The sequence below is a fragment of the Pseudophryne corroboree genome, chromosome 5 (genome assembly GCF_028390025.1).
Source record: "Pseudophryne corroboree isolate aPseCor3 chromosome 5, aPseCor3.hap2, whole genome shotgun sequence".
Taxonomy (NCBI): Eukaryota; Metazoa; Chordata; class Amphibia; order Anura; family Myobatrachidae; genus Pseudophryne; species Pseudophryne corroboree.
In genome coordinates this window covers 264,051,138-264,079,091 of record NC_086448.1, presented here as the reverse complement: position 1 = coordinate 264,079,091, position 27,954 = coordinate 264,051,138, and the positions used below count along the sequence as shown (strand labels likewise).

Below are 27,954 nucleotides of genomic sequence, written 5' to 3'. Positions count from 1 at the left end.
TCTCTCAGCCTGCTCCCATTTCACTCTGAGCCTCTCAGCCTGCTCCTCCTTCTCTCTGTGCCTCTCAGCCTGCTCCCCCTTCACTCTGTGTCTCTCAGCCTGCTCCCCCTTCACTCTTAGCCTTTTCCCCCTTCACTCTGTGCCTCTCAGCCTGCCCCTTCTCTGTGTCTCTTAGCCTGCTCCCCCTTCACTCTGAGCCTTTCAGCCTGCCCCCCTTCACTCTGTGCCTCTCTGCCTGCTCCCCCTTCACTCTGCCTGTCAGCTTCCCCATTCACCCTGCCCCCCTCTTCCCTGTATCTTTCTCCTCTTCACTGTGCCTCTTAGTAGCATCCTTCCCCCTTCTCTCTCTCCTCTCCCGAACCCCCCCCCCCCCCCCCATCCCCCTTGGTCTTTTGTAGCTAGTCACCCTCACTTGTATGGCTGTTTCACACTAATCGCGGCACTGGCAGGTGGTCAGACAGTGCAGGGAGTATGGGCGTAATGAAATGCCGGCATCACACTCCCACCTCCTCTCCCTGCAGCCCCGCAATAAGGGTGCTTCATGAGCCACATGACGCACTAACTAAAGTTAGTGTTTGGAAAGCATGTTTACATCACTGTTTAATTCACAATCCTATTCTAAGTTCTAAAAATACAAATTAAGGCTTCAGATCATTAACATGTATCATGTTTGTTTATCCGTTGTCCATTTTGTAACCTCCTACAATATCGTATCTTTTAAGTGTTTTTTTTTTTGCCGGATGATTTATTTACGCAAAACTTACGTGATGAAAAGCAGACTGATGGTGAAGATAAACAAAATGTATTTTAATGTTTTTCTAACTCATGATGAATTATCATCTAATTGATTCAAATATTTAAGTGAAATTACCTCTGTAATATTTAATAATCCTAGAAGTTCACTTGCGTTTGTTAGATCAATGTAAAAAGTGGTATGGAGAAGTGGAAAATTATTATTATTTTTGCAATCCATTAAGCCATCAGGTGAACACAGTAGTAATGCAATCCCATTATCTTACAAGTAAAGCTATATAACTTTTTCATCTAAGCAGATGTAATGATCCCACATGTTTATCGTCCAGTGTAGGACAAGACTGGTGGTAAACAGCACTGTTTGTTTCATTAATTTCTCCTACACGCCTCCCCCTTCATTTCAACTCAACTCTGTATATTACATTGTATATCCCATCAAATTTTTAAGAATTACATTAATTCTAGTAAATAAAATTATTATAGTTTTTTACACTGGCAGTTTGGCACTTATGCACTAATAGCCCCCATCCTCAACAGAAATTCTGTTAAAAAAACCCATATAAATAGCAACTAATTCTTAAGTGATTTCTCTTAGCAAGTTTGGTATGCTAAGGAAAGGGCTGGTGGCACCTTGTTTGGCAGACCCCCACTCCTATCAAAGACGGCTCCCCCTCGCGTTGTGCCCAACTACCTCCAGTGATGTGTGGTGGGGTGAGGCAGGTGAGGCAGTGCCTTTCCTGTCATACTAACTTCTGCATCAGACTTTTGACTGTAATAAGTATATAGCTAAAGACTATGTTAGAAATATCTTCTTTGTATTATTCTAATCATTTATATAGTCAGAACTCTGAACTAAAAAGCATCCCCTGCCTACCTTTTCCGCACTTCTCTGATCAAAACTCACCAGATTATACCCTGGCACCTTTGCATAATGCCCACGTGATCCCTTTGGCTCATATATTGTGTGTAAATCTGCCTCTGCTACTAGTCAGTGCCTCCTGAGCCATTTACCTCACTGCATGTCCCTGACTCCCACTGCATACCTTAGCAGGTGGATGGTGAGGGTGACATCTTCTACTCCTTGGACTGGAAGTGTAGTGCTTGACTGTGACATCATCACCAAGAGACACCAAATTTCCAAGAGATTATACCCTGGCAACTTTGCATAATGCTCTCATGAACTCTTTGGCTCATATATTGTGTGTAAATCTGGATCTGTACTAGCCAGTGCCTCCTGAGCCATTTACCTCACCGCATGTCCCTGACTCCCACTGCATACCCTAGCAGGTGGATGGTGAGGGTGACATCTTCTCCTCCTTGGACTAGAAGTGTGGTGCTTGACTGTGACATCATCATCCAGAGACTCCCTTTCAATGTAACACTAACCTGGAGGAGCAGCAGTCAGTAGCAGCTTCACATAATAGAAGCTGTAATGTTAGAGGCTGACGCTCAAAGAGGGGCAACCGTGGGGACATTGTAAACTCTGGACTAGTGACATTGTATCACCCATAAAGGTGTCTGTTCATGAAGCAGTGAAAAGAGTGGAGAAAAGGGCCAGTGGAGAAGTTGCCCATGCCAACCAGTCAGCTTTCAAGGAAGCCTTTATCAAGTACATTCTATAAAATGTAAGGGAGATGCTGATTGGTTGCCATGGGCAGCTTCTCCACTGGTCTGTTTCTCAACTGTTTTCACTGCTCCACAAATAGATCCCTATGTATTTTATGTGCTCCCCAATCATTCACACCTAAGGCAACAATCCAGATTCAAATAATAATAATGTCGGGCCTATTAAACCATTATCACATATCCAGTTCTGTCAGTCATGTAATCAGAGGCAGCCATAAGGCATCCCATTTACTTATAACTTTCATCCTTAATGGCACAATAATCTTATTGACTTTTCATTTAGGGTGTCGGATATGAGGGATTAGGTTTTTTAGCTTCATTTTACAATATAATGTTGCTTTCTTTGCCTTTTTAAAAATGTAAATTGTATTGTTAAATTAGAGTCTCCAGTATGTTTGGCCAGTAACAAGAGTAACGTGATGACATGTGTTAATGGAGAAATTATTCTCCTGGCTGAAAAACCTCATAAAACTTCTACTTAACACATAGCATATTAAATACAGAAGTGTAGCAGAACCAGCCTCCCCCGGGAGCTGAGGCTGCCTTTCTTCCAACCTTAAGCGAGGCAACCATAAGAGGTTGGTAATTGACAGCATAATTGTATTTCAACATCACAAGGAAATGGAGAAAGTTACAGCAAGTATTCCTTCAGTGTGCATTTGTGGTCAGTTCAGGCAGCGCACAGAAACATTTACTGACTTGATATGAATCACTTTGTTAGGCTTTATTAGTTATTATTACCAGTTATTTATGTAGCGCACACATATTCCGCAGCGCTTTACAGTCTTCTTACTATATAGGACCTTATAGACACAGGTATTACATTACAGGTTCGGCAACAGTTACTAAAACCTTATAGAAACAAATTAATACTGATAGTCTAAAATATACCTCAATATATGTAAGTGAATGTACTTGTGTGCACGCAATTTGTGACAAGCTATGCTTTTTGTTGTGTAAATTTCAATGTTGCTAGATAGCATTCACCTGCATTAACACCTGGTACAATGTACCAGAATTCTATGGCAGCACCCATTCAGTACATGGCACTGTGTAGCAGCGAGACTGCAGTACTTCTGTCACTTCATACAGCCAACATAGGTTTTTACATTGTTTTTTTTTTCTATTTATTTAGCTACAAGTTAAAGTAAATGTTATTGCCACATTTAAGGAGTAGTTGCATCATCTCCATACTAGTATATTTAGATTGGTTATTATACTATAACATACCGTATATTACATTTTATGGCTGTATAGTACTTTTATTAAATATGTTATTAACTGTAGGAACTATATGGTCCTCTCCCTTTAATAGTTTGCATTATAGTTAGGCAGTGATGCCTCTTCGTAAATTATGCAACAGAGACAGTCACAGTGTATACTGATTATTGCAAAGTCTTCACCAATATACTGTTTATTAAATGGGCTCATTTTGTTTCAATAATAAAATGGTGTTGGGCCGCAGTCTTGTGCCGTTGCCCTATGGTTGTGGGGTTAATTTTGTAGCGTTGTCCTTTGAACAGCTCCTTTGATCTGATTTTGAAGATCACTTGATCAGCTGCTGCCTCAGTAGAAGGTAAAGGGAGAGAAGTGTAGATTCCAATATATTGTTTGTTGAACAGTTCCCACTATCTGGCATCTTTCTGTACTTCACCATCTCACCCTTTGGCGCAGGTCAACACTTTCAGGTATATTAAATATGTCCCCAAATCTCTTGAAACCCGACTGTTTACACAGTATTGCTGCCTGTCTGTCTTTTACTGGGGATTTCTAGAGGAGAGCTTCAAGAATGATTGCAGAAGAGGCATGGGAGTAGAGGGAAGGACTAGCTGTAATGACAGTTGTCTGCGGTTTGGATGAAAGTTTTAGCTGTCTGGCCAAAAGCCAGCTGTCATTGTGTCAGATACTCATATGCCTCCTTTGCAGAGCTGGAAGTTCTTAGTTACAAGCAGTGTTGGACTGGGGTATGAAGAGACCACCAGTGGAATGCAGTGGTAGGGGCCAATGTTTAGGGGTGTGAGTAGTCTCCAGAAGGAGTGTGACCTGCCGCCACATTGGTTTATCTAACCGTTAGAGAGTGCATGGGCTGGGCCTCCTGATAGATATATATAGTAAATACTGCTAGTACATGCATGGTAATGTACCAATTTAATAACAGCAATGCCTTGTAGATAATACACCATAGTCCTGTGCTGTATAAGGTAACATATGTATAATGTATAATTCAAGTGCACAGTTTCCCCTGTACCCCTGTGGACCAGTCCAAGCCTACTTGCAAGTAGGCAAAATGGAGCAGCTGCACTTGGAGAATGGTGTCTACAGCTCACAACATCTAAATGAACTGAATTCCATTTTATTTAGAATTCTGACTGCCCTGTCTCATCACCTTTCGAAGTAGTTAATAGTTGTTTTTCCTTTTGCTGACAGAAGAACTCGTATTCTTACATGGTCTTCTAAACCTATGTGCAGTCCCTCAGGAAATTACATTGCAAACTAACCAGTACATCTGGATGTGAACAAATCCTAAAACCTGCATTAAACAGAAGTGTAAGCCTCACATTGCATCCAACCTCGTACAGCTTTAGTAGAGCTTTTTACTTTGTCTCCGATAATACTGTCTTTGTTAGCCTTATTTATATCTTAAATTAGTTAAATTAATCATTGTGCTGTCTTTATAATGTCTGCCCCATTTTTGTGCTTGATGTGTTGTTTTATATTACCCGAGAAGTAGATTTACTAAGTGGCAACTTTTGCAAACCACTGATTCTCTACGGTTTTTACATTTGTTCTGCATTTAATATTGTTGCTTTAACAAGGTTAAACCCGCTGAGAATAAGCATCTTGCAAAACGCAATGCTTTAGCACTGATTGCTGTCATGTGGTGTGGATACCCTCTGACCTATGCCAGATAAATCCATTGTAGTATACAAAGTATATACACTGATTGGTAAAGGGGATTGCTGTAGCTGTTAGCTATATGTTGGAGAATGGCACCTTAGTCAGGCATGAAACTGTAGGAAATGTTATCACTGAACAGCTTGATGGAATTGGGGGAGTGTGCAGGTACTTAATGAAGCTTTGAGAGGTAAAGGAATTTTACATAAATATTTTAGGCTTTCATATGGGTAGATGAAAATAACAATGTGGCTTACATTAACTCGGAACAGTTTTATCAGTGCCAGTCAGCTTGGAAAAAAACAAATAGCAATTATTTGTTACAAAAGCTGATTAGTAATTTAGATATCTTTGAAACAGTTTATAACTGTGGAAAAAAACACGTTTGTAAACTACTTTAGAACCTTTACTTACCAGAATACAGTATGTCTTTAAGCTTCCACATTTATTTTATGAATTGTCCCCATAATGCATTAGGGAGAGCTGTACTATGCACATATGCCGGCGATCAGAACCCCAACTGTCAGGATCCCAACACTTTTTAGTAAGTATGCTAACCCTCACCCTTACCCTAACCCTAGCCATCACTATCCACTGCCTAACCCTAAAGGGCCCCATACACTACAGCGACATGTCGGACCCTCATGTCGCATACGTTTTCCCCTTGAACCACCCGGCAGCCTCCCTGGTGGCAGGATCGCATAGGATACATGGTATGCGGTCCTTTTGCATACAATGTATCTTATGCGATCCCAGCCATGCCTGCGGTAACCCACATATCACAAATACAGCACTAACAACTTAGGGGCTCCGATCCGATGCTTACGGGGCCGCGCATCAGATCGGCTGTAAAACACATCCGATTTGCAACTTTCCATCCGATTTATCGACCCGAAAGGTCGAAATGGATGAAATCTGGCACTATCGTTCTAGTGTATGGGGCCCTTAACTCTCCCATCCTGCAGTCTAAACTCCCCTCCCCCCACTGCCTAACCCTAACCCTCCCAGGCATACTTACGTTCGGGATGCTGACTTTTGGGATTCTCAGCAATGTCTGGATGCCGGCACCAGTATTCTGACAGCTGGCATTCTAACTGTTGGGATGTCAACTACATCCCCATTAGGAGGAGTGCAGTAGTAAGGGTGTTATTTCATGATAAATTAGGTAAAGGATCTGTGTAAGACAGTCTATTTCTGTAGTAATTGTGTTTATCTTTATTTATATTTTAGCTGGTGATTCCAAGGAGCTACAATTCTGGTTGAGTCAGCTACAAGCATGTGCCAAGTACCATACTGAGACAAAGGTAGTCATTAAGTAACTTATTATAATACAGTTATCCTTGCTAATACCCATTAATGCTAAGTCAGACTTTTCCTCGTGTTTATAAAAATATGCCTTTTCACGTATTGGGTTTACAGTTGTGGGCATTCTGGGGGTTCTAATAGATTAAAATCACTATGCATTTAGAACCACTCTGACACTGTTCTTCTATTACTTGATGCCATCTAGCATTGGAGTTGCATGGTATCCACAAAGTCGCAAAATTTAGTTTAATCTGTTTAAGGATATTAAAAAGTAGAAATGGGAGTTATACAGATGTATCCTCATACACTATTACTGCAGTCCTTCTCGGCGCGCAAGGTAGGTCCCATGTATCTCAGCTTGTACCGAGCATCTTTTTTGTGTCTGATTATGTCAAACGTGCATCTTAGTCACAATGCAATTCTGATGGAAAGATTCCAACTTTCAGCCTGTTGCACTGTTTGTTTTTAATATTCCCTGTGATAGAGAATGTCTGTGGGACCAAAAATAGATAGCTTTGCAGCACTTGGGTGCACACACATCATTGCCTGACGGCAAGTAATGTGACTTACCTTGATGAAGTAAGTAGGATCAGGACCATAACACTAGATGTGCTTCCGCTGCTGCCACTCAGAATGCAGGGACAAGAGGGTGGCACAATTCCGGTTTCCTTTTTGCGGGATGCACACATTATGATGTGACATTATACTTTGTTATTACTTGGATAAGATGTCATGAAGGTTTTTTTAAATGCACCTGTCATCTACAGACCATGGAGGCAAACATTTTTGCCATTCAAAGTAAAGATATGAATTATATTTTCAGCATTTTAAAATCACTGGTTCCAGGAGAATTGAAAGGCTGTATTTCTATTTTTGGTAGAGATGTGCAGTTCGCTTTGTTTCTCCACTTTTCTACAAATTATCACAAGTTCGGATCTGTCTTATTGACTATACAAAATGCGTGACAGCCAGATAACCAATAAGAGATCCGAGTCAAAACCAAACCAAACCACTCATCATTTATTCTTGATGATGTCAGTGATTCCTAGTGAAATGATCTGATTGCATTATAATTAATATTGATTGAACAAAACAGCTCCCTCTGTAGGCAACAGATGTGTTTCAGTTGTCATGGCTTTTATCGTCATCATCCCGCTATATTTATTTTTCCAATTGCCTTTTTTTATTTACCTTGTTAGACCTTCTCACGTCTCATAAATGTGCCTACTGTCTTGAGTAGTGTCATTTCATCCGATTGTCTGGGAACTTTTCCAACATGTCCATATATTACAGCTGACACTCTGTTTGACGGTGGACACGATCTCCCTGGAAACGAATGTTTAGAAGACGTTTGATTGATTAAACAGTGCTAGATTTCTTGAATATTCCATACAGGAGAGGTGACAGAGATTAATGTGATGCTGGATGAGATTCTTTCATCTATTGGCAATTAAACGTTCATGTGTTCCAAAACTGTGTGAAATGTTGTGCAGACTTTGTTGCAGACATATTTGTTATTGGCAGACCCATTGCAGGAAAAGGATGATTTTGTTTATTGCTGCTTCTGGTATATCCCTAGAGATGTGGCCTCTTCTGAATAGGTCATACCTCTAAATAAGCCTAATTAGGCTATGTTTTGTGGCTGCTCAAGCTGTGGTGTGAAGGTAGATGCTGAAGATAATGATGATGACTATCAGGATATATCTTTAAGAAAAGAAAAGAAAATGTATAAATGTAACAAAATATGGGCCTAATTATTTGTCTTCTCTAACCCATTTGAAACTGTCACCCGTTTTTAACATAAAGGCTGATTGACACTAATTGGCACCAGTGCTACTGATACTGTAATAGTAAGGAGTGTGGATCGACCAGAAATAGGTCGTCAGTAAGTTGACACCATATAGTTGACATGAAGTAGGTCGACTTGGTCAAAAGGTTGATAAGGTCAGTAAGTCGAAATGAAAAAAGTAGACACCACAAAAGGTCGACTGGTACAAAAAGTCAACACATGCAAAATGTCAACATGGAAATCATCGACACAAAAAAGTTGATGCAATAATTTATGTAATTTTGTATGTGTGTCAACATTGTCATGTTGACCATTTGAATCTGTCAACCTTAAACACTGTCTACCTTTTATATATCGACCTTTTGTACCTGTTGACCTAATACATATGGACCATATGGAGTCAACCTATTTACTGTTGAGTTAATGACTGTTGACCTATCATCCAGCTCCCAATAGTAAAACACTTAGGGGTCTATTTACTAATACTTGGACGGAGATAAAGTGGATGTAGATAAAGTCACAGCCAATCAGCTCCTTACTGACATTTTTCAAACCCTGACTGTAACATGGCAGTTAAGAGCCGATTGGCTGGGACTTTATCTCCGTCGGCTTTATCTCCATCCAAGGCTTAGTAAATAGACCCCTAAACCTGGGATCTCTCTGTCATAGTGAGAATCAGCTGCTGTCTGTTTAGCACACGCCGATGCTTCATAGGAAAATTGGGTTTGGTAACAAATTGTACATCTCTCCCCAAGCTTCTGCCCAGTGGAGGTTTGGGTAATAAATGAGAAACATATTAGTTTAATATGTTGGACTACATGTGCCAGCAGACCTTTCAGTATTAATTGCTTAGTTATGTTGGTGCTTGTCCCTGTTTACATGCCTCTTTTCACAATTAAAAGGACCTGTGATTAATTTGGAAAAAACGGAACCAGAGGACACATATTCCACGGCTCTTTATAAAGAATACAGTATTTAGCCATTCACACCTGCTCCAGTGGACCACACTTACACATTAGGGTTAATTTTGTTGTTTTATATTTTTGGAGTTTGGAAGGAAACCAGAGTACCTGCAGGTAAGCCATGCAAGCACGGGGAGAACATACAAATTCCACAGTTAGGGCTCAATTCAAGACTTCAATGCTGTGAGGCAGTAATGCTACCCATTACACCAACTGTGCTGCCCCATAACAGTATACAGTACCAAGTAAACTGCAGTACCAAGTCTCTGGTATTTTTCCAAGACACTCATCTTTTGACTTGCTATATTTACATTAATAATAATAATAATAATTATAAAAAAAATCTAATAATTTTAAAATTCCATATGTGGTATATGAACATTTGTTTATACACAATTAACAGTACTCGAGAATAGCGTCACCATCCACTTTCTTGCTGAACATATATATTGGTTATATCTGGTGCTGGTGTGCAAATCAGCTGGTCTTTTGCTGGAAAATTGCATGTATGCATTGAAAATAATCAAGATGCAGCACAGAATCCTCTTCTGTCCAGCTGTATGTCTCCCGATGTGCCTACGCAGACATACTGTAAGATTGAGAGGGAACAGCTGTTTGCATAGATTGAGTGAAGGAGTTGGGTGAAGTGAGGTATTTATTTGCTGAGTATGGAGTCAGTGCACCTTCTTATATTGAGTGGTACAAAAAAAGAGATTTCATTTTGTGTGGCAAGAACATTGAAAGAAGATAAATACTGTGGGAGAACATATTTTTATGAGCATCTCTTGCTGAGCATAGGGACACTTGACGATTTTTACTCCTCAAAAGACTTGGATTGTACAACTGCTCCCTCACTCTCATGATTAATTTATGTCATAAAAGGTTTAAAACTGAGCAGTATTTTAGAAGTGAAATATAAATGTAATATAATGATATTGAAAAGGAATGGCTCTTAATTTACATGGGGATGTTTCTGTGCTCAGTATATCTCTAAAATGTTTCTGCCTCTTAGCTAGTCTAGAGGGTTGGGTGCGGGAGACTGGCAGCTAGTATGCCGACGGTCATAATACATTCACCAGTATCCTGACTGCTGTAATCCTAACATGTTGGAGCAACTAAACTAATAATAACCCTTACCCTCCCTTCCCGCAGCCTAACCCTAACCCTTCCCCTAGTGCTTAACCCTATCACTCCCCCTGCAGCCTTACCCTAACCCTTCCCGGAATACTTACGTTCGGGATTCTGGCTGTTGGGATTCACGCATTGGCATTCTGACCAGTGTTGGGATTCCAGCGTCGGTCTTCTGGCTGCCGGCATCCCGTCTGTCAGGATGCCAACTACATCTCTAGATCATGCCATCATCTGATCACAACTTGGCAGTACAGTCCTTAGTCATAGTGCTTGAACTGGGCTGAGTTCCACCTTACAGTTGCCATTTCTGGGTAATTGGGGCAGGGTTTGTGATGATCAAGGCACAGTATAAGCAGTTTGGTTGTAGAACATATAATTTCCCTTTTCTACTGACTTGAAAATCCCGGGTTATTGCTGTGAACACGCATGAACCCGGTATTTTAGTAATTGGAAATGTCTCTATATAGGTACCGAACAGGGTTTAACACGGGAAGGACCCGGGTGAGCTGCAGTGAATATGGGTAACCTGATAGAAGGAGATGATGTAATCTCCAGGTGCCGGCACTGCGCCAATGTGGGTTATTCCTGGATCAGTGCCTCGGTGATAAGGGTTCTGTCTCGTGTCTGACTTGGTTTGGAACCATTTTCCAAATCTTGGATCAGACCCGGGACTTTAGTGTCCCAATTGTACATGTCAATGCTTGTAGGCGTGGGATTTTTATTGAGCACATTTCTACCTTTCAAGAGAGATCTTTCAAGAGTGAAGGCATAGCAGTGTACCTTGAAGAACCATGGGACAGCCATTTAGGAGCATTTGTCAACCTCCGTTTCACTTGTGAATGACCTCAAGTATAGCTCTTAATTCAGAATATCGCCATTCTGCCACTTTCGACATCATTTTAGGGGGACATGTACTAAGCAGTGGTAAAAGTGGAGAAGTGAGCCAGTGAAGAAGTTGCCCATGGCAACCAATCAGCTGCTCTGTACATTTTTATAGTATGCAAATTATAAATGTTACATCGATGCTGATTGATTGCCATGGGCAACTTCTCCACTGGCTCACTTCTCCACATTTATCACTGCTTAGTACATGTCCCCCTTAGTGACAAAATTGTGAATGTCAACCTCCTGTCTATGTAAACATACTGAATGTTTTGTACTACACCCCCTGTATATTTTTGTTTTTACTAACATACTATATAGAGCAGAGTTTCCCAAACTCTGTTATTACTGTCCAGGTTTAAGGATATCCATGCTTGAGCACAGGTGACTTACTTAGTATCTCATTCAATTTGATTAAACCATTTGGGCTTAAGCATGGATGTCCTTAAAACATGTACTGTAATGGGGAAGTTTGGGAAACTCTGCTATAACGCCTTGTTAGAATTTGCAGTTATGTACCCTGGGAAGACCATGTTGTACGTCAGGGGGTGTAAATAGGAAATGTTCAGATTTAGCGTGGGGAGTAGGACACATCATAGCTCATCTGTAGATTGCATTGTGAATATAGAGCTTCCCACAATGGGCCTGATTCACTACCATTTGCAAATGTGAGATTGCATGCAGTGAGCGATTATCGGCAGACTGCGTATGTGCTGCGAACGCATTGCACGTGCGCGAAGGGCAAAATGCGATCGCACTGTGCATGCAGCCTAATTGTAATAAGATCTCAATTTGATTGACAAGAAGTGGCCATTTGTGGGTGGTAACGTGGCGTTTTTGGGGAGTGGTTGTGAAAACGCAGGCATGCCATGTCCGTTTTCAGGGAGTGCATCTAATGTCATCTGTGAACGCTGCGTTCAAAAACATGGCGCCCGGTGAGACTGCATTCTCATTGATTTGAGTATGCTAGGGTCTCCCGCAACTGTTGATAGTGCTCATTTTCTGCGTATGCACTATGATTTTGCTAATGCATATGCAGATTTGCGAATGCAACGGCGGGGGTTCCTTTATCTTTTCTGGGCAGCTCTTCACATGCGATTCTGAGCAATAGCAGATTTGTGAAAATGGCTATCTCAGTCTCAGTAGCAATCTATAGAGAATCAGGCCCAATGTGTGCAAGACCGGGCACTATTTCCACCTTTACGTCACAGCCTATTTCGTTCGGATACACCATTGCACCAGACTGTAAATGAAGCCCACAGACTGATACCAATAATGGACTTTCTAGTAAGAGTAATGTAAGCGTCATTTTGTAATTATTGTTCTAACTGAGCAACATGAAAACATTATATATTTGTTTTACTCTTTTTCAGACCAATCTCTTTTCTTAGCAGACAGACACTAGTGAGATTGATCTGAGTACAGTAAATTGTTCTAAATAAATTTGAAGAACAATCGTTTTATTAATCCACAAGGCATAGTTACTGCAATCTTCAAGATTAAACTGATTGCTTTGCATCAGTGCAGTGTAAATACATCCATCAGAATTGAAGCTGTTTTCAGATATATGAAAAAATAAAGCAATAAAAAGATAAATTATTGGCTATATAAATGTAAAGCTTGTTTGCTTAATAGAATAAAGATAGGACATTTTAATGGCACTGATAGTACTGAAAAGAAGATCACATTACTGGGAAGAGTATTGGTAAGCCTAGTTTCATTTTGCTGGAACCAGTGCTGAGCAGAGCACATGCAGTGCTGACCTCCATAGCCCTATACTTTCCGGTCCTAATTCTGAGTCGGCCACAAAGCAGCACAAGTAAAAATGTCTGCTGCATGCAGATTTACTATCTCATGCTAATACTAGTATTCACCTGTCTCTGTGAGTATCCTCCCGTCTTCATATGTATAGTCGCACCGCCCCTTTTTGTTTTTTGTCTGCAGCCATCGTCCATGTATGAAAGACAGAGGATACACAAAACATGGTGGTAAGTAAATTGGGTCTGGTCTGCATGTCGACATTCAGTATAACAAAATGTACATAACGTCACCTGCTTCCTACTTTGCGTGAAGCGAGTCCTTGCTCCTCGACCGACGTCATCTTCCCAGTGATATTTGGGAAGATAGCGCTTGTTCACTAGAGCACAAAGACTCTGAAGTGCCAGTCTTTGCTTTCAGTATGCGGGCACCATTTTCCCGAAGATATCACTGGGAAGATGGTGTTGGTCCCGTTAGCAGCCCGGGCCCAGGTAATTAGTACCCACTCTCCCCCGCTTGGCGTCACTGGTTTCTGTGCTGGGCAAAAAGAGCAGTGTGTGAAAATGAAAAGCCGGCGGGAAGTGTCTGCAGTCTGTGGAGAGGAATGTGATATGGTATGAGAATCAGAAAGTGAGAGATTTTGTGAGAGTTCTCCTGTTTTTTTTTAGAGTGGCAACCATTTACTGTACATGGCAAAACCAGATTGCTTTTGTCATGTAAATGATTTCCACTTTATAAAAACTCTCACTTTCTGATTCTCACTCCCTATTACGTTCCCCCTTGAAAGTCCGTCCGTCCGTCCGTCCGTCGCAAATGGACTGTAAAATGCACAGTGGCATGAACTGACGTGGATGACTCAATATTCTCTGAAAAGCATGATGTAAATGTGTATAAATAACGCAATAAACTCTATGAGACTAAATTTTGGATTGAACATAAACAAACAATTATGAAACATTATTATATTTATGGACAGAAGGTATATTTATTAAATTGTTTATTTTCCATTATGTGTCTCACTGTTGCCTAAGGCATGCAGTCAGCTCCAGTTATAGTTTGGATAGGATTAGAGAATAATCACAAAATTAAAAGAAAGGATCTACCATAGCAATATAATAAATATGAAAATGTGATACTTATTTAATAGAAAAAATCTATATAAATCAGAAATGACTGTGCACGCCTATGCTCTGCAGATATCACGCCTTTCCAGCTCTGAAGGCAAAGATTCTAGGGGGTTTTCTTTTTTTTCTTTTTTTTTTTAAATGACTAAAAATAACTTTTTTTATCATAGTATCAATATACATTGATATTCCTATGTATACTTCTAATTATGGTGTTTGGCCATTTCACCTACACCCAATGCTAACAGGTGAATACAATGACGCATACAGCCACACAGTCTCCATAGTCAGACATTAGCAGTAGTATGATCGTACTCAGCAGCTCAGTTACTTTTATCATGGCACTGCCATAGGATGCCATCTTTGCAACAGATGTCTGCCATGCTAGAACTGCATTCTTATATGAACAACATTAGCTCAGCTATGAAGCCACAAGCAACCATACCACTCAACATTCTTGATGTGCAGGTAGGGACACTTCTGCGCACCAAAGGCATGCATACGTGAAAAGGGGATGTGGCCTAATGAAAAGGGGGTGTGACTCGTGATTGCGGTATTCCCCCATTTTCGTCATGCACACAGCATCTATTCACCACTGCAGAGCAGCAATTTAATGGGTGACAGGAGCCTCCCAACTGTCCACGCCCTACCGCTGAACACTGCGGCCTGCGGGCGGGACAGTCCCAAAAAAACGGGACTGTCCCACGAAAATCGGGACAGTTGGGAGGTATGAGCAACACAAGCTCACATAACGGAACAGGCAACTGCCAAAGCACCAAGCATGTAAATATTGGTTATGATATAATAGGTCGACAGTTAAAAGGATGACAGTGTCTAGGTCGGCAACAAATGGTCCGCATGCACTAGGTTGACATGGTGAAAAGGTTAACGGTGAAAAGGTCAACAGGGTCAGAAGATCAATACGGAAATCGTCAACACATTGTCAAGTTGCCATTTTGACCATGTCAACCATATGCATGTCCACCATTTAGTGTCAACCTATTGACTGTCGACCTTTTAACTGTCACCTATCATCCAGATACATTTGCGTGTCCTCCGTTACAACCAGTGGTGGCTCCTATGTTATTTAGTAAGGGGGGCGGCCCAGGCTGCATATTGTGTCCATTTTAGCTGCTAAAACAGAGGAGGACTCTGTATCTGTGTGTGTACACAAAATATATGACTAGGTAAAAACACATAAGTGTCCAAAACTCGTCATCTAGGCTGCATCAGCTGCAAGCCGCTAGAAGGCAGGTAAGACTGGTATGATAGAAGTGGTTCTTGCTAATGGGAAGTGCTTTTTGCTAATGGCAGTACAGACGGTCCCAAGGGGAGAAAACGTCTTCCCTGAGACTGACAGCCCTGCATGTGACTAGCAGAGGACAGGACTTCCAATATGCGGAAGATCCTTTCGTGTTTCAGAATGACAATGTTTGGATTGGAAGAACACGATTGGTCTGCACAGAGCCCTGACCTCAGCCCTTTTGAATACCTTTTTAATGTTCTAGAATATCAACTGAAAGGCAGGCCTTATTGACAAGCCTCACTAATGGTCTTGTGGCTGAATAGATATGATTTCCCACAGCGGTAATACCCTGAGCAGTTCGGCAATAGGATTCGCAGGTACAGGGTTTTCTCACAAGCTCTGTCCCTGCATGCAATTATTGATACATCCCTGAGATGTATTCAGTAATCGCATTGCTAATTTGGCGGAATTTATCACATTGCACTCGCTTCTGAGATGCGGATTGTGATAAATATGCCTCTTGGTCATGTGCATCATAGGCAAACGCAGGGGTGGGGGGTTTCCGGTTGCCCAGAAACCCCCCTCCTCTTGGCAAGTGCCAAATTATGACAACAATACCAATGGTATATAATACAATTACTAAAGTCACTGCCGCATCGTGCCCAGTGGTAGCAGTTTTTTCTATTAAGTTTGCTGTGTGTGTGGTTCTGAGCCCTCATTCAGTGCACTCGACCAAAGAGTAGCTACCAGTAAGAAGAGACAGGTGCCTTACCATGAGGTTGGAGAACGTGTGTTTAGAAAGTGCAGTACTGGTTCTATAATGTTTGTGCATTTATTTATTATAGTATGTTTAACCTTTTTCTGACCACTTATCTTATTTATTTTATTGAAATATATTTGATTCAGCCTATACTATAGATCATCAATACTGTATTCCATATTCCGTAGAGTGGGATATTTGCAGATTGCATTAGGAAACCCCCCTCTAGAAATCCTGCGTTTGCCACTGTGCATTGCCAGAAGCAGTCAGCATTCAGAGCTTTCTCCCAGATTGCTGTCTGAGAATGCTGCCATCGCTTTTGTTCGTATAAATTTCAGTATGAAATCACTGAAAGACATATCTGATGTGCTCCAACTGAGCATCACGTAACTCCTGTAATCAGTGTTACAAACACTTAAAAAAAGTCAGCAATTTGTCATTCATTTGTTTCAAGAAAAAAAGCATGGGCGACACTTCTTTTAGCACTGCAGAAAATCTGAAAAGTTTCAGTTGTGCTTTTCAATGATAAAAAAGTGAGCAAAAATATGTGCACCTCTGGATTATATCCTTAGGATTTTTACATGGAGCAATGTCAGTTCAGTGCCATCTTACAAAAGAGTATTAAAAAGTAGAACACTTTGGGGGTAATTCAGACCTGATCGCTGCTGTGCGTTTTCGCAAAGCGGGCGATCAGGTCCAAACTGCGCATTCATATGCACCGCAATGCGCAGGCACGTCGCACGGGTACAAAGCGGACTGCCGCTCAGCGAGGGGTTTGTGCGATGGATCGGTTTGCACGGATGATCGCAAGGAGATTGACAGGAAGAAGGCATTTGTGGGTGTCAACTGGCCATTTTCTGGGAGTGGTTGGAAAAACGCAGGCGTGTCCATGCATTTGCAGGGCGGGTGTCTGACGTCAATTCCGGTCCCGGACAGGCTGATGTGATCGCAGCAGCTGAGCAGAGACTGCACAAAATCTGTTTGTACAGTTCTGCTACACATGCGTTCGCACATTTGCACAGATAAAATATACTCCCCCTGTTGGCGGCGACTATCCGATCGCAGCAGTGCATTGCTAGCGATCAGGTCTGAATTAGGCCCTTTATACGAACACAATCGGGAAGAATGTGCAGTGCAACTTAGACGCATTCACAGTAAAAAATCTGAGTCCGACATTGTCATAGCATGTGACTCAGGCCTACTGTAAGTCGGCTTCTATGTCTCCTTTGTCCTCCTGTCAGAAAATTAATTTTTGAAGAGATACATATAAATATCACGTATGCGCCCAAATCCTTGGCCCCTTGGGCTCTATGTGAATGGTAACTTTGCAGAAGGTAACTTCGTTATTTAGTACATAACTTTTATTGAGTATTGTGTAATATTTTCCTGCTCATAGCAGTTTTTGGTGTACTAAATTCTAGCAGTCCAAGACATACTTATGTGTATTGCTAGATAACCATAGATAAAAAGCTAACAATACATTAAAGGTGCCATAAAATGGAGCATTATTTAGAAAATGCCATCTTATTATACTTTTATCAATTCCAGGCATATATATTATAATAAGGTCTTAGACATCTTTTATATTTGTGGATTCTACCGCTTATATTTCTTGGAATAACTTGCATTTTGACTGTAATTTTGTTTTAAACTGCTATAGTATGTTCTGCGAGGACAGAATCCAATTCCAAACACTTCTGGATAACGATAAACTATCAGTGGGAATGAGAACATGTTTTATTTATGAGAGCATGTTGATACATTGTGCAGCACCTCTACAAATATAATCCACAATCAGCTATATTTCAGAGGCAATCACTGGCACGAAGGATTCTCTACAGTTCAATTCTACTTGACATGAGGACAGAGCCATTCTCTTGCTAATGTCCAAATTGAGATAGTTTAGCTAAAGCACTTGAATTATGGCCACAAATATAGTATATGACAGACAGTAAAATGGAACAACATGTTGCTGTGTGTCAGCATTTCAGCCATTTGCCATCAATCAGGTCACACATGGTTCCTTACACCTTCAAATGAGGAAATTTAAAGTCTAGCCGTCAGCCTCTCATCCTGACCAACATCTTTTTCCGCCTTGTTTCATCTGATGTCTCTCCAGAAATTGGGTTGCAGATCAGTGTCCAACATTACATCCTGCTGGTATATAATCCTTGTGATTTGGAAATAAAAGTGTACCGAGAAAGTAGCATTAGATTTCAAACGGTTATGTAATGCACATGTGAATGAGTTCTTAAAAGTGATGGTTTTGTATACACACTGTAGGCTTTATCAAAAATGGAGCATGTCACCTGTACATAGAAAATAAAATACATACCTTGACAAGCTGGTGTGCAGGGTGTTTTTAGTAGGGACCAATAATCTGAGTTTTTGCACCCACAAAACCATATAGAGTAGCGTTACAAATGTTTTAAAGGTTTTTTAAGCAGCTCTGCACTGAGCAAAAACTGTTCTAGTACTCATGGGCCCTCATTCCGAGTTGATCGCTTGCTGGCTAGTTTTAGCAGCCGTGCAAACGCTATGCCACCGCCCACTGGGGAGTGTATTTTAGCTTAGCAGAAGTGCGAACGCATGTGCAGCCGAGATCTGCAAAAACAGTTTGTGCAATTTCTGAGTAGCTCTGAACCTACTCAGCGCTTGCGATCACTTCAGCCTATTCGTGTCTGGATTTGACGTCATATGCCCAGCGAACGCCCAGCCACGCCTGCGTTTTTTCAGACACGCCTGCCGTTTTTGCAAACACTCCTTGAAAACGGTCAGTTGACACCCAGAAAAGTCCCCGTCCTGTCAATCTTCTTGCGGCCATCAGTGCGACTGAAACTTTGCTAGAACCTGTGCACAACCACAACGGGCTTTGTACCCGTACGTCACGCGTGCGCATTGCGGTGCATACGCATTCGCAGAAATGCCGATTTTTAGCCTGAACGCTGCGCTGCGAACTACGGCAGCTAGCGATTACCCCCGTAAACTGAAAGGAGTTATTTGACTGTGCATAAGATATATCAGACAATGAAAATATAAATAAATGAGATTGAAATCTTTTTACTATTTGTATATCTACAATGATTAGTATTGTGAATGTTTTTGACTATTAACACTAATGCCATGTAAAGGCTAGAAGCTTCCTCCATGGGGGAACGGTCACAGAATGGGACATCCACATAGCTTCAACAAGCGCTTATGAGACACCAGATGAAACACACAAGTGCTGATACCTGTATTGCTGTTAGTGTAGGCAAAATTGCTCACTCCTCATATTTTCACAAAATAAGAGTGATGGCTGAGAACTATGATAGTGAATCAACAATTGGATAATCGGGCATGTGTGTAAATCCAGTTGGCAGAGCCTGGTTTTCACCTGGCCAGTTGGTTTGTGAAAGCTGTTCTAATTTTTGAATAGCAAGAAGGCAGCAATTGGTGGCAGTTGTGTGCAACTGGTTAAATACACTGATATATTCCAGCTGTTTCATTGTTTATGGGATTTTTCTTGTATGGTGATAGTTTACTTTTTCTTTACTATACAACACAATACAATACATATTTGAAGAATATTTACATCCTTTTTTTTAATTATTATTATTATTATTAGTGGTGGTGGTGGTGGTGGTGGTAGTAGTAGTAATAGCAGTGGTAGTAGTAGTGGTGGTGGTGGTGGTGGTGGTAGTATTTATATTATGGGAGAGAATTTGATGACATTAGTACTAATTTCTCTGACGTCCTAGTGGATGCTGGGAACTCCGTAAGGACCATGGGGATAGCGGGCTCCGAAGGAGGCTGGGCACTCTAGAAAGATCTTAGACTACCTGGTGTGCACTGGCTCCTCCCACTATGACCCTCCTCCAAGCCTCAGTTAGATTTCGTGCCCGGCCGAGGTTGGATGCACACTAGGGGCTCTCCTGAGCTCTTAGAAAGTTATAGTCTTAGAATTTGTTATTTTCAGTGAGACCTGCTGGCAACAGGCTCACTGCAGCGAGGGACTAAGGGGAGAAGAAGCGAACTCGCCTGCTTGCAGCCGGATTGGGCTTCTTAGGCTACTGGACACCATTAGCTCCAGAGGGATCGACCGCAGGCCCAGCCTTGATGTTCGGTCCCGGAGCCGCGCCGCCGTCCCCCTTACAGAGCCAGAAGCAAGAAGATGGTCCGGAAAATCGGCGGCATGAAGACATCCTGTCTTCACCAAGGTAGCGCACAGCACTGCAGCTGTGCGCCATTGCTCCTCATACACACTTCACACTCCGGTCACTGAGGGTGCAGGGCGCTGGGGGGGGCGCCCTGAGGCAGCAATAAAAACACCTTGGCTGGCTAAAATACCTCAATATATAGCCCCTGGGGCTATATATGAGGTAAATACCCCTGCCAGAATCCCATAAAAAGCGGGAGAATACGCCGCGAAAAAGGGGCGGAGCCTATCTCTTCAGCACACTGGCGCCATTTTTCCCTCACAGCTCGGCTGGAAGGAAGCTCCCTGGCTCTTCCCTGCAATTCTACAGTACAGTAAGAGGGAAAAGAGAGGGGGGGCATTAAAATTGGCACTGTATACAGTATATTATATTGAAAAGCAGCTATTAGGGACATAACTCAGTTAGTCCCTGTATATATATATATATAGCGCTCTGGTGTGTGCTGGCATACTCTTACTCTGTCCCCCCAAAGGGCTTTTGTGGGTCCTGTCCTCTGTTTGAGCATTCCCTGTGTGTGTGGAGTGTGTCGGTACGGCTGTGTCGACATGTTTGAGGAGGATAATGATGTGGAGGAGGAGCAGATGCCTTTAGCAGGGATGTCACCCCCTGGGGGTCAGACACCTGAGTGGATGGTATTATGGCAGGAAATGAGTGCACGTATAGACTCCTTACATAAAAAATTTGACGACATGCCGACTGTGGGACAGCCGAGTCTTCAGCTCGTGCCTGTCCAGGTGTCTCAAAAGTCATCAGGGGCTCTGAAACGCCCGCTATCTCAGGTGGCACAAGTAGATGTCGACACGGATACTGACACCAGTGTCGACGACGATGAGTCAAAATTAATGCCCGTTAAGGCCATTCACTGCATGATTGAGGCAATGAAAGAGGTGTTAAATATTTCTGATTTACATCCAGGTACCACAACAAAAGGGTATTATGTTTGGGGAGAAAAAACTACCTGTAGTTTTTCCCCCGTCAGATGAATTAAATGAAGTGTGTGAAGAAGCGTGGGCTTCCCCTGATAAGAAATTGGTAATTCCTAAGAAGCTACTAATGGCGTTCCCTTTCCCGCCAGAGGATAGGTTACGTTGGGAAACACCCCCGAGGGTGGATAAAGCGCTCACACGTTTGTCTAAAAAGGTGGCACTACCGTCCCAGGATACGGCCGCCCTTAAGGAACCTGCTGATAGAAAGCAGGAGGCGATCCTGAAGTCTGTATATATACACACTCAGGCATTATACTCAGACCAGCTATTGCGTCAGCATGGATGTGCAGTGCTGCCGCTGCGTGGTCAGATAAACTGTCAGAAAATATTGACACGTTAGACAGAGACACGATCCTGCTAACAATTGACCATATCAAAGACTCAGTCTTATACATGAGAGATGCACAGAGGGAAATCTGCCGGCTGGCATCTAAAGTAAGTGCATTATCCATCTCTGCTAGGAGATGCTTATGGACTCGCCAGTGGACTGGAGATGCAGATTCCAAAAGGCACATGGAAGTTTTGCCTTATAAGGGGGAGGAATTATTTGGGGATGGTCTCTCCGACCTAGTTTCCACAGCAACGTCTGGGAAGTCAGCATTTTTACCCCATGTCCCCTCACAGCCTAAGAAGGCGCCATTTTATCAGGTTCAGTCCTTTCGGTCCCAGAAAAACAAGCGGGGAAAAGGAGGGTCTTTTCTGTCAAGAGGCAGAGGCAGGGGAAAAAGGCTGCAGCAAACAGCAGGTTCCCAGGAACAAAAGTCCTCCCCCGCTTCCTCTTCCAAGTCCGCCGCATGACGGTGGGGCTTCACAGGCGGAGCCAGGTACGGTGGGGGCCCACCTCAGGGATTTCAGCAATCAGTGGGCTTGCTCACAGGTGGATTCCTGGATCCTTCAAATAGTATCTCAGGGATACAGGCTGGAATTCGAGGCGACTCCACCCCGCCGTTTCCTAAAATCCGCCTTGCCGATTGCTCCCTCAGACAGGGAGGCGGTGCTAGCAGCGATTCACAAGCTGTATTCCCAGCAAGTGATAATCAAGGTACCCCTACTTCAACAAGGCCGGGGTTACTATTCCACACTTTTTGTGGTGCCGAAACCGGACGGTTCGGTGAGACCCATTTTAAATTTGAAATCCTTGAACACATACATAAAAAAATTCAAGTTCAAGATGGAATCGCTCAGGGCGGTTATTGCAAGCCTGGACGAGGGCGATTACATGGTATCCCTGGACATCAAGGATGCTTACCTGCATGTCCCCATTTACCATCCTCACCAGGAGTACCTCAGATTTGTGGTACAGGATTGCCATTACCAATTCCAGACGCTGCCGTTTGGACTCTCCACGGCACCGAGGGTATTTACCAAGGTTATGGCGGAAATGATGATACTCCTTCGAAAAAAGGGAGTTTTAATTATCCCATACTTGGACGATCTCCTAATAAAGGCACGATCCAAGGAACAGTTGTTAGTGGGAGTAGCACTATCTCAGGAAGTGCTGAGCCAGCACGGTTGGATTCTGAATATCCCAAAGTCACAGCTGGTCCCCACGACACGTCTAATGTTCCTGGGAATGATTCTGGACACGGCCCAGAAAAAAGTGTTTCTCCCGGAGGAGAAAGCCAGGGAGTTGTCTTCTCTAGTCAGAGACCTCCTAAAACCAAAACAGGTATCGGTGCATCACTGCACGCGGGTCCTGGGAAAGATGGTAGCTTCTTACGAAGCAATTCCATTCGGCAGGTTCCATGCCAGAATTTTTCAGTGGGACCTGTTGGACAAGTGGTCCGGATCGCATCTTCAGATGCATCGTTTAATAACCCTGTCTCCACGAACCAGGGTGTCTCTTCTGTGGTGGCTGCACAGTGCTCATCTTCTGGAGGGCCGCAGATTCGGCATACAGGACTGGGTCCTGGTGACCATGGATGCCAGCCTACGAGGCTGGGGGGCAGTCACAAAGGGAAGAAATTTCCAAGGACTATGGTCAAGTCAGGAGACTGCCCTTCACATAAATATTCTGGAACTAAGGGCCATTTACAATGCCCTAAGTCAAGCAAAATCCCTGCTCCTACACCAGCCGGTGCTGATCCAGTCAGACAACATCACGGCAGTCGCCCATGTGAATCGACAGGGCGGCACAAGAAGCAGGACGGCGATGGCAGAAGCCACAAAAATTCTCAGATGGGCGGAGAATCATGTACTAGCACTGTCAGCAGTGTTCATCCCGGGAGTGGACAACTGGGAAGCAGACTTTCTCAGCAGGCACGACCTCCACCCGGGAGAGTGGGGACTTTATCCAGAAGGCTTCCAAATGATTGTAAATCAATGGGGTCGTCCACAGTGGACATGATGGCGTCCCGCCTAAACAAAAAACTAGAGAAGTATTGCGCCAGGTCAAGAGACCCTCAGGCGATAGCTGTGGACGCTCTAGTGACACCGTGGGTGTACCGGTCAGTTTATGTGTTCCCTCCTCTACCTCTCATACCAAAGGTATTGAGAATAATAAGAAAGCGAGGAGTAAGCACAATTCTCATGGTTCCGGATTGGGCGAGAAGGACCCGTGGTCTCTGCCGCTCAGACAAGACCTGTTGCAGCAGGGCCCCTGTCTGTTCCAAGACTTACCGCGGCTGCGTTTGACGGCATGGCGGTTGAACGCCGGATCCTGAAGGAAAAGGGCATTCCGGAGGAAGTCATTCCTACGCTTATTAAAGCCAGGAAAGATGTTACGGCAAAACATTATCACCGCATATGGCGGAAATATGTTGCATGGTGCGAGGCCAAAAAGGCCCCAACAGAGGAATTTCAACTAGGTCGATTTCTGCATTTCCTGCAAGCAGGAGTGAATATGGGCCTAAAACTGGGCTCCATTAAGGTACAGATCTCGGCTCTGTCAATTTTCTTTCAAAAAGAACTAGCTTCAGTACCTGAAGTTCAGACATTTGTGAAAGGAGTGCTGCATATTCAGCCCCCATTTGTGCCTCCTGTGGCACCTTGGGATCTCAACGTGATGTTGAGTTTCTTAAAATCACATTGGTTTGAGCCACTAAAAACCGTGGATCTGAAATATCTCACGTGGAAAGTGGTCATGTTATTGGCCTTGGCTTCAGCCAGGCGAGTGTCAGAGTTGGCGGCTTTATCATGTAAAAGCCCTTATCTGATTTTCCATATGGATAGGGCAGAATTGAGGACTCGTCCTCAGTTTCTCCCTAAGGTGGTGTCAGCGTTTCACCTGAACCAGCCTATTGTGGTGCCTGCGGCTACTAAGGATTTGGAGGACTCCAAGTTGCTAGACGTTGTCAGGGCCCTGAAAATATATGTTTCCAGGACGGCTGGAGTCAGAAAATCTGACTCGCTGTTTATCCTGTATGCACCCAACAAGCTGGGTGCTCCTGCTTCTAAGCAGACTGTTGCTCGTTGGATTTGTAGTACAATTCAGCTTGCACATACTGTGGCAGGCCTGCCACAGCCAAAATCTGTCAATGCCCATTCCACAAGGAAGGTGGGCTCATTTTGGGCGGCTGCCCGAGGGGTCTCGGCTTTACAACTTTGCCGAGCTGCTACTTGGTCAGGGGCAAACACCTTTGCAAAATTCTATAAATTTGATACCCTGGCTGAGGAGGACCTGGAGTTCTCTCATTCGGTGCTGCAGAGTCATCCGCACTCTCCCGCCCGTTTGGGAGCTTTGGTATAATCCCCATGGTCCTTACGGAGTTCCCAGCATCCACTAGGACGTCAGAGAAAATAAGAATTTACTCACCGGTAATTCTATTTCTCGTAGTCCGTAGTGGATGCTGGGCGCCCATCCCAAGTGCGGATTGTCTGCAATACTTGTACATAGTTATTGTTAACTAAATCGGGTTATTGTTGAGCCACCTGTTGAGAGGCTCTATTGTTTCATACTGTTAACTGTGTTTCATATCACGAGTTGTACGGTGTGATTGGTGTGGCTGGTATGAGTCTTACCCGGGATTCAAAATCCTTCCTTATTGTGTACGCTCGTCCGGGCACAGTACCTAACTGAGGCTTGGAGGAGGGTCATAGTGGGAGGAGCCAGTGCACACCAGGTAGTCTAAGATCTTTCTAGAGTGCCCAGCCTCCTTCGGAGCCCGCTATCCCCATGGTCCTTACGGAGTTCCCAGCATCCACTACGGACTACGAGAAATAGAATTACCGGTGAGTAAATTCTTATTTACTGTATGGGAATGCAAGAACAAATACATTGGGTTTTTAAAAAAAAGTACAACCTCTAATTTATTGTCATGCAGAGTGGTTAATAGTGAGTAAGAAGGTACAGAGTGGTTTGGCTTGTTCATTGAATAATGAAAACATTTATTGACATTTATACAATTAGTATAATAACATTGAAAACAAGAAATCAATAATTTGGTGCACTATATACGACCAATAAAACATCCTCTATTTATGTAAAGTGGACCGGTGGTTAATTAGAGATATATTAATGGACAAGTTCAATGCCAGTTATGTGGAATGAGTAAATGAGCCATACTTTGATATAGATTGATATGTTATCATGCAAGAAATGCCCAGCCATGGAGTAAAGGTGGATATCCAGTAGGAGTTGGTGGAAATGATGAATTCTTGCACTGTTAACAGTCTCCACAGAAATAATTTAGCAAAACTGCAACTGGCTGCGTTCGCATGCTGGGGGCCGCCCAGCTCAGGGCAAGTGCAAATACCTGTCAGCGATGCGATCACAATGCAGTTGGGATCACATCGTTGATTTATGGAAGCACCCTGCTTCCGCAGCCAGGCTGCGAAGGCAGACACAGGGCAGCCATTATTTGGGTCGCAGCGGCCACGTTTGTCGTGGCGTGGCTGCCCGAACCCGCCCTCGTTTCTGCCAACACGCCCACCAAACTCAGAGTTAGCGCCCTTGCAACGCCGCATCGCTGCTCCGCGGACGCCTCTGCCTGTTAATCAGGCAGAGGCATTCGATCACATCTCACTGTGTGCGCACGTGCAGCGTGGGTCCTGCGTGTGCGCACTGCACACAGTCTAGTCAGGTTGCGATCACATCTCTGATGCAATGCATACTGAATTAGGCCCATAGACCACAATTTGCTGGTTAGGATGGGAAATGTCCAAAAGTATCCAGAGGTGTTCAATTTATCCTTGACTAGGATTTAGCCTACTTTTTTTTTTTTTTTTAGCAATGTACCGTAACTGCCCTAATCTTATACCAAAATAAGTTAAACCCTACTGTGGTCTTCCTATAAAAGACTAGGGTGTGGATCATCAAATCGACAGTGTCTAGGTTGACAATGTTTAGGTCGACCACTATAGGTCGACAGTCACTAGGTCGACAGGGTTTCTAGGTCGACATGTGCTAGGTCGACAGGTCAAAAGGTCGCCATGAGGTGTGTTTTTTTTGGGTGTCTTTTTCTGCGTACAGTGACCGGGAAGCCGAATTAGTGCACCATGGCCCTCATTCCGAGTTGTTCGCTCGTTGTTATTTTTTTCCGCAACGGAGCAATTTGTCGCAAACTGCGCATGCGCAATGTTCGCAGTGCGTCTGCGCCAAGTAAATTTGCTAAAAAGTTTGGTATTTTACTCACGGCTTAACGAAGAAATTTCTTCGTTCTGGTGATTGTAGTGTGATTGACAGGAAGTGGGTGTTTTTGGGCGGAAACTGGCCGTTTTATGGGTGTGTGTGAAAAAAACGCTGCCGTTTCTGGGAAAAACGCGGGAGTGGCTGGAGAAACGGGGGAGTGTCTGGGCGAACGCTGGGTGTGTTTGTGACGTCAAACCAGGAACGAAACTGACTGAACTGATCGCAGTGGCAGAGTAAGTCTCGAGCTACTCAGAAACTGCAAAGAAATTTCTTTTCGCAATTCTGCGAATCTTTCGTTTGCAATTCTGCAAAGCTAAGATTCACTCCCAGTAGGCGGCGGCTTAGCGTGTGCAAAGCTGCTAAGAGCAGTTAGAGAGCGAACAACTCGGAATGAGGGCCAGTGTCCCCTCGCATGGCGAGCGAACTTCGGGCAAGATTACCATTCCAATCGTAGTCCACGTGGATCGTTAAGTATGAAAAAGTTAAAAAAAAAAAGAAACATTTGAAAAACTCATGTCGATCTTTAGACCTGTTGACCTAGCACATGTTGACCTAGAAAGCCTGTCGACCTTCCATCCCTGTCGACCTATAATGGTCGATCTAAACATTGTCGACCTAGACAGTATCGATCTTCAGACCGGATCCCAAAAGACTACAGCTTGTATACATCTCTACAAAGTATGAAAAAAGCCTCTCGTAGTCATCTGTCTGTTTGGGCTGATCTCGAGAACCACTTGATTGTATAGAACATTTGTCGGGAAGGTTTTTGTGTATGAAACATTAATCTTATCACAAAAGGGAGCTGAAAAGTGGCGATTTTAGTGAAGCAAGTCGGGTTATTCCATACCAAATCCACATAGGGTTTCAAACTGACAGTTGGAAATTGTAATACAATTAGGTATATTAATTGATGCCTTAAATGTGTGAAGATAACGTCAAAATCTTAGGCTGATATGTACACTGGTTTTT

General features: G+C 43.2%; 1 protein-coding gene across 5 annotated transcripts in view; it reads left to right on the top strand.

Moving 5' to 3' along the window:
• OSBPL10 (oxysterol binding protein like 10) overlaps window positions 1-27,954 on the top strand; it is a 726,220-nt gene that overhangs the window by 283,926 nt on the left and 414,340 nt on the right. For all 5 annotated transcript variants that reach the window (XM_063922285.1, XM_063922286.1, XM_063922288.1 and 2 more), the window contains exon 3: window positions 6,505-6,578. In XM_063922285.1, the coding sequence (XP_063778355.1) occupies window positions 6,505-6,578 (74 nt within the window). The remainder of the gene's footprint in view (window positions 1-6,504; window positions 6,579-27,954) is intronic.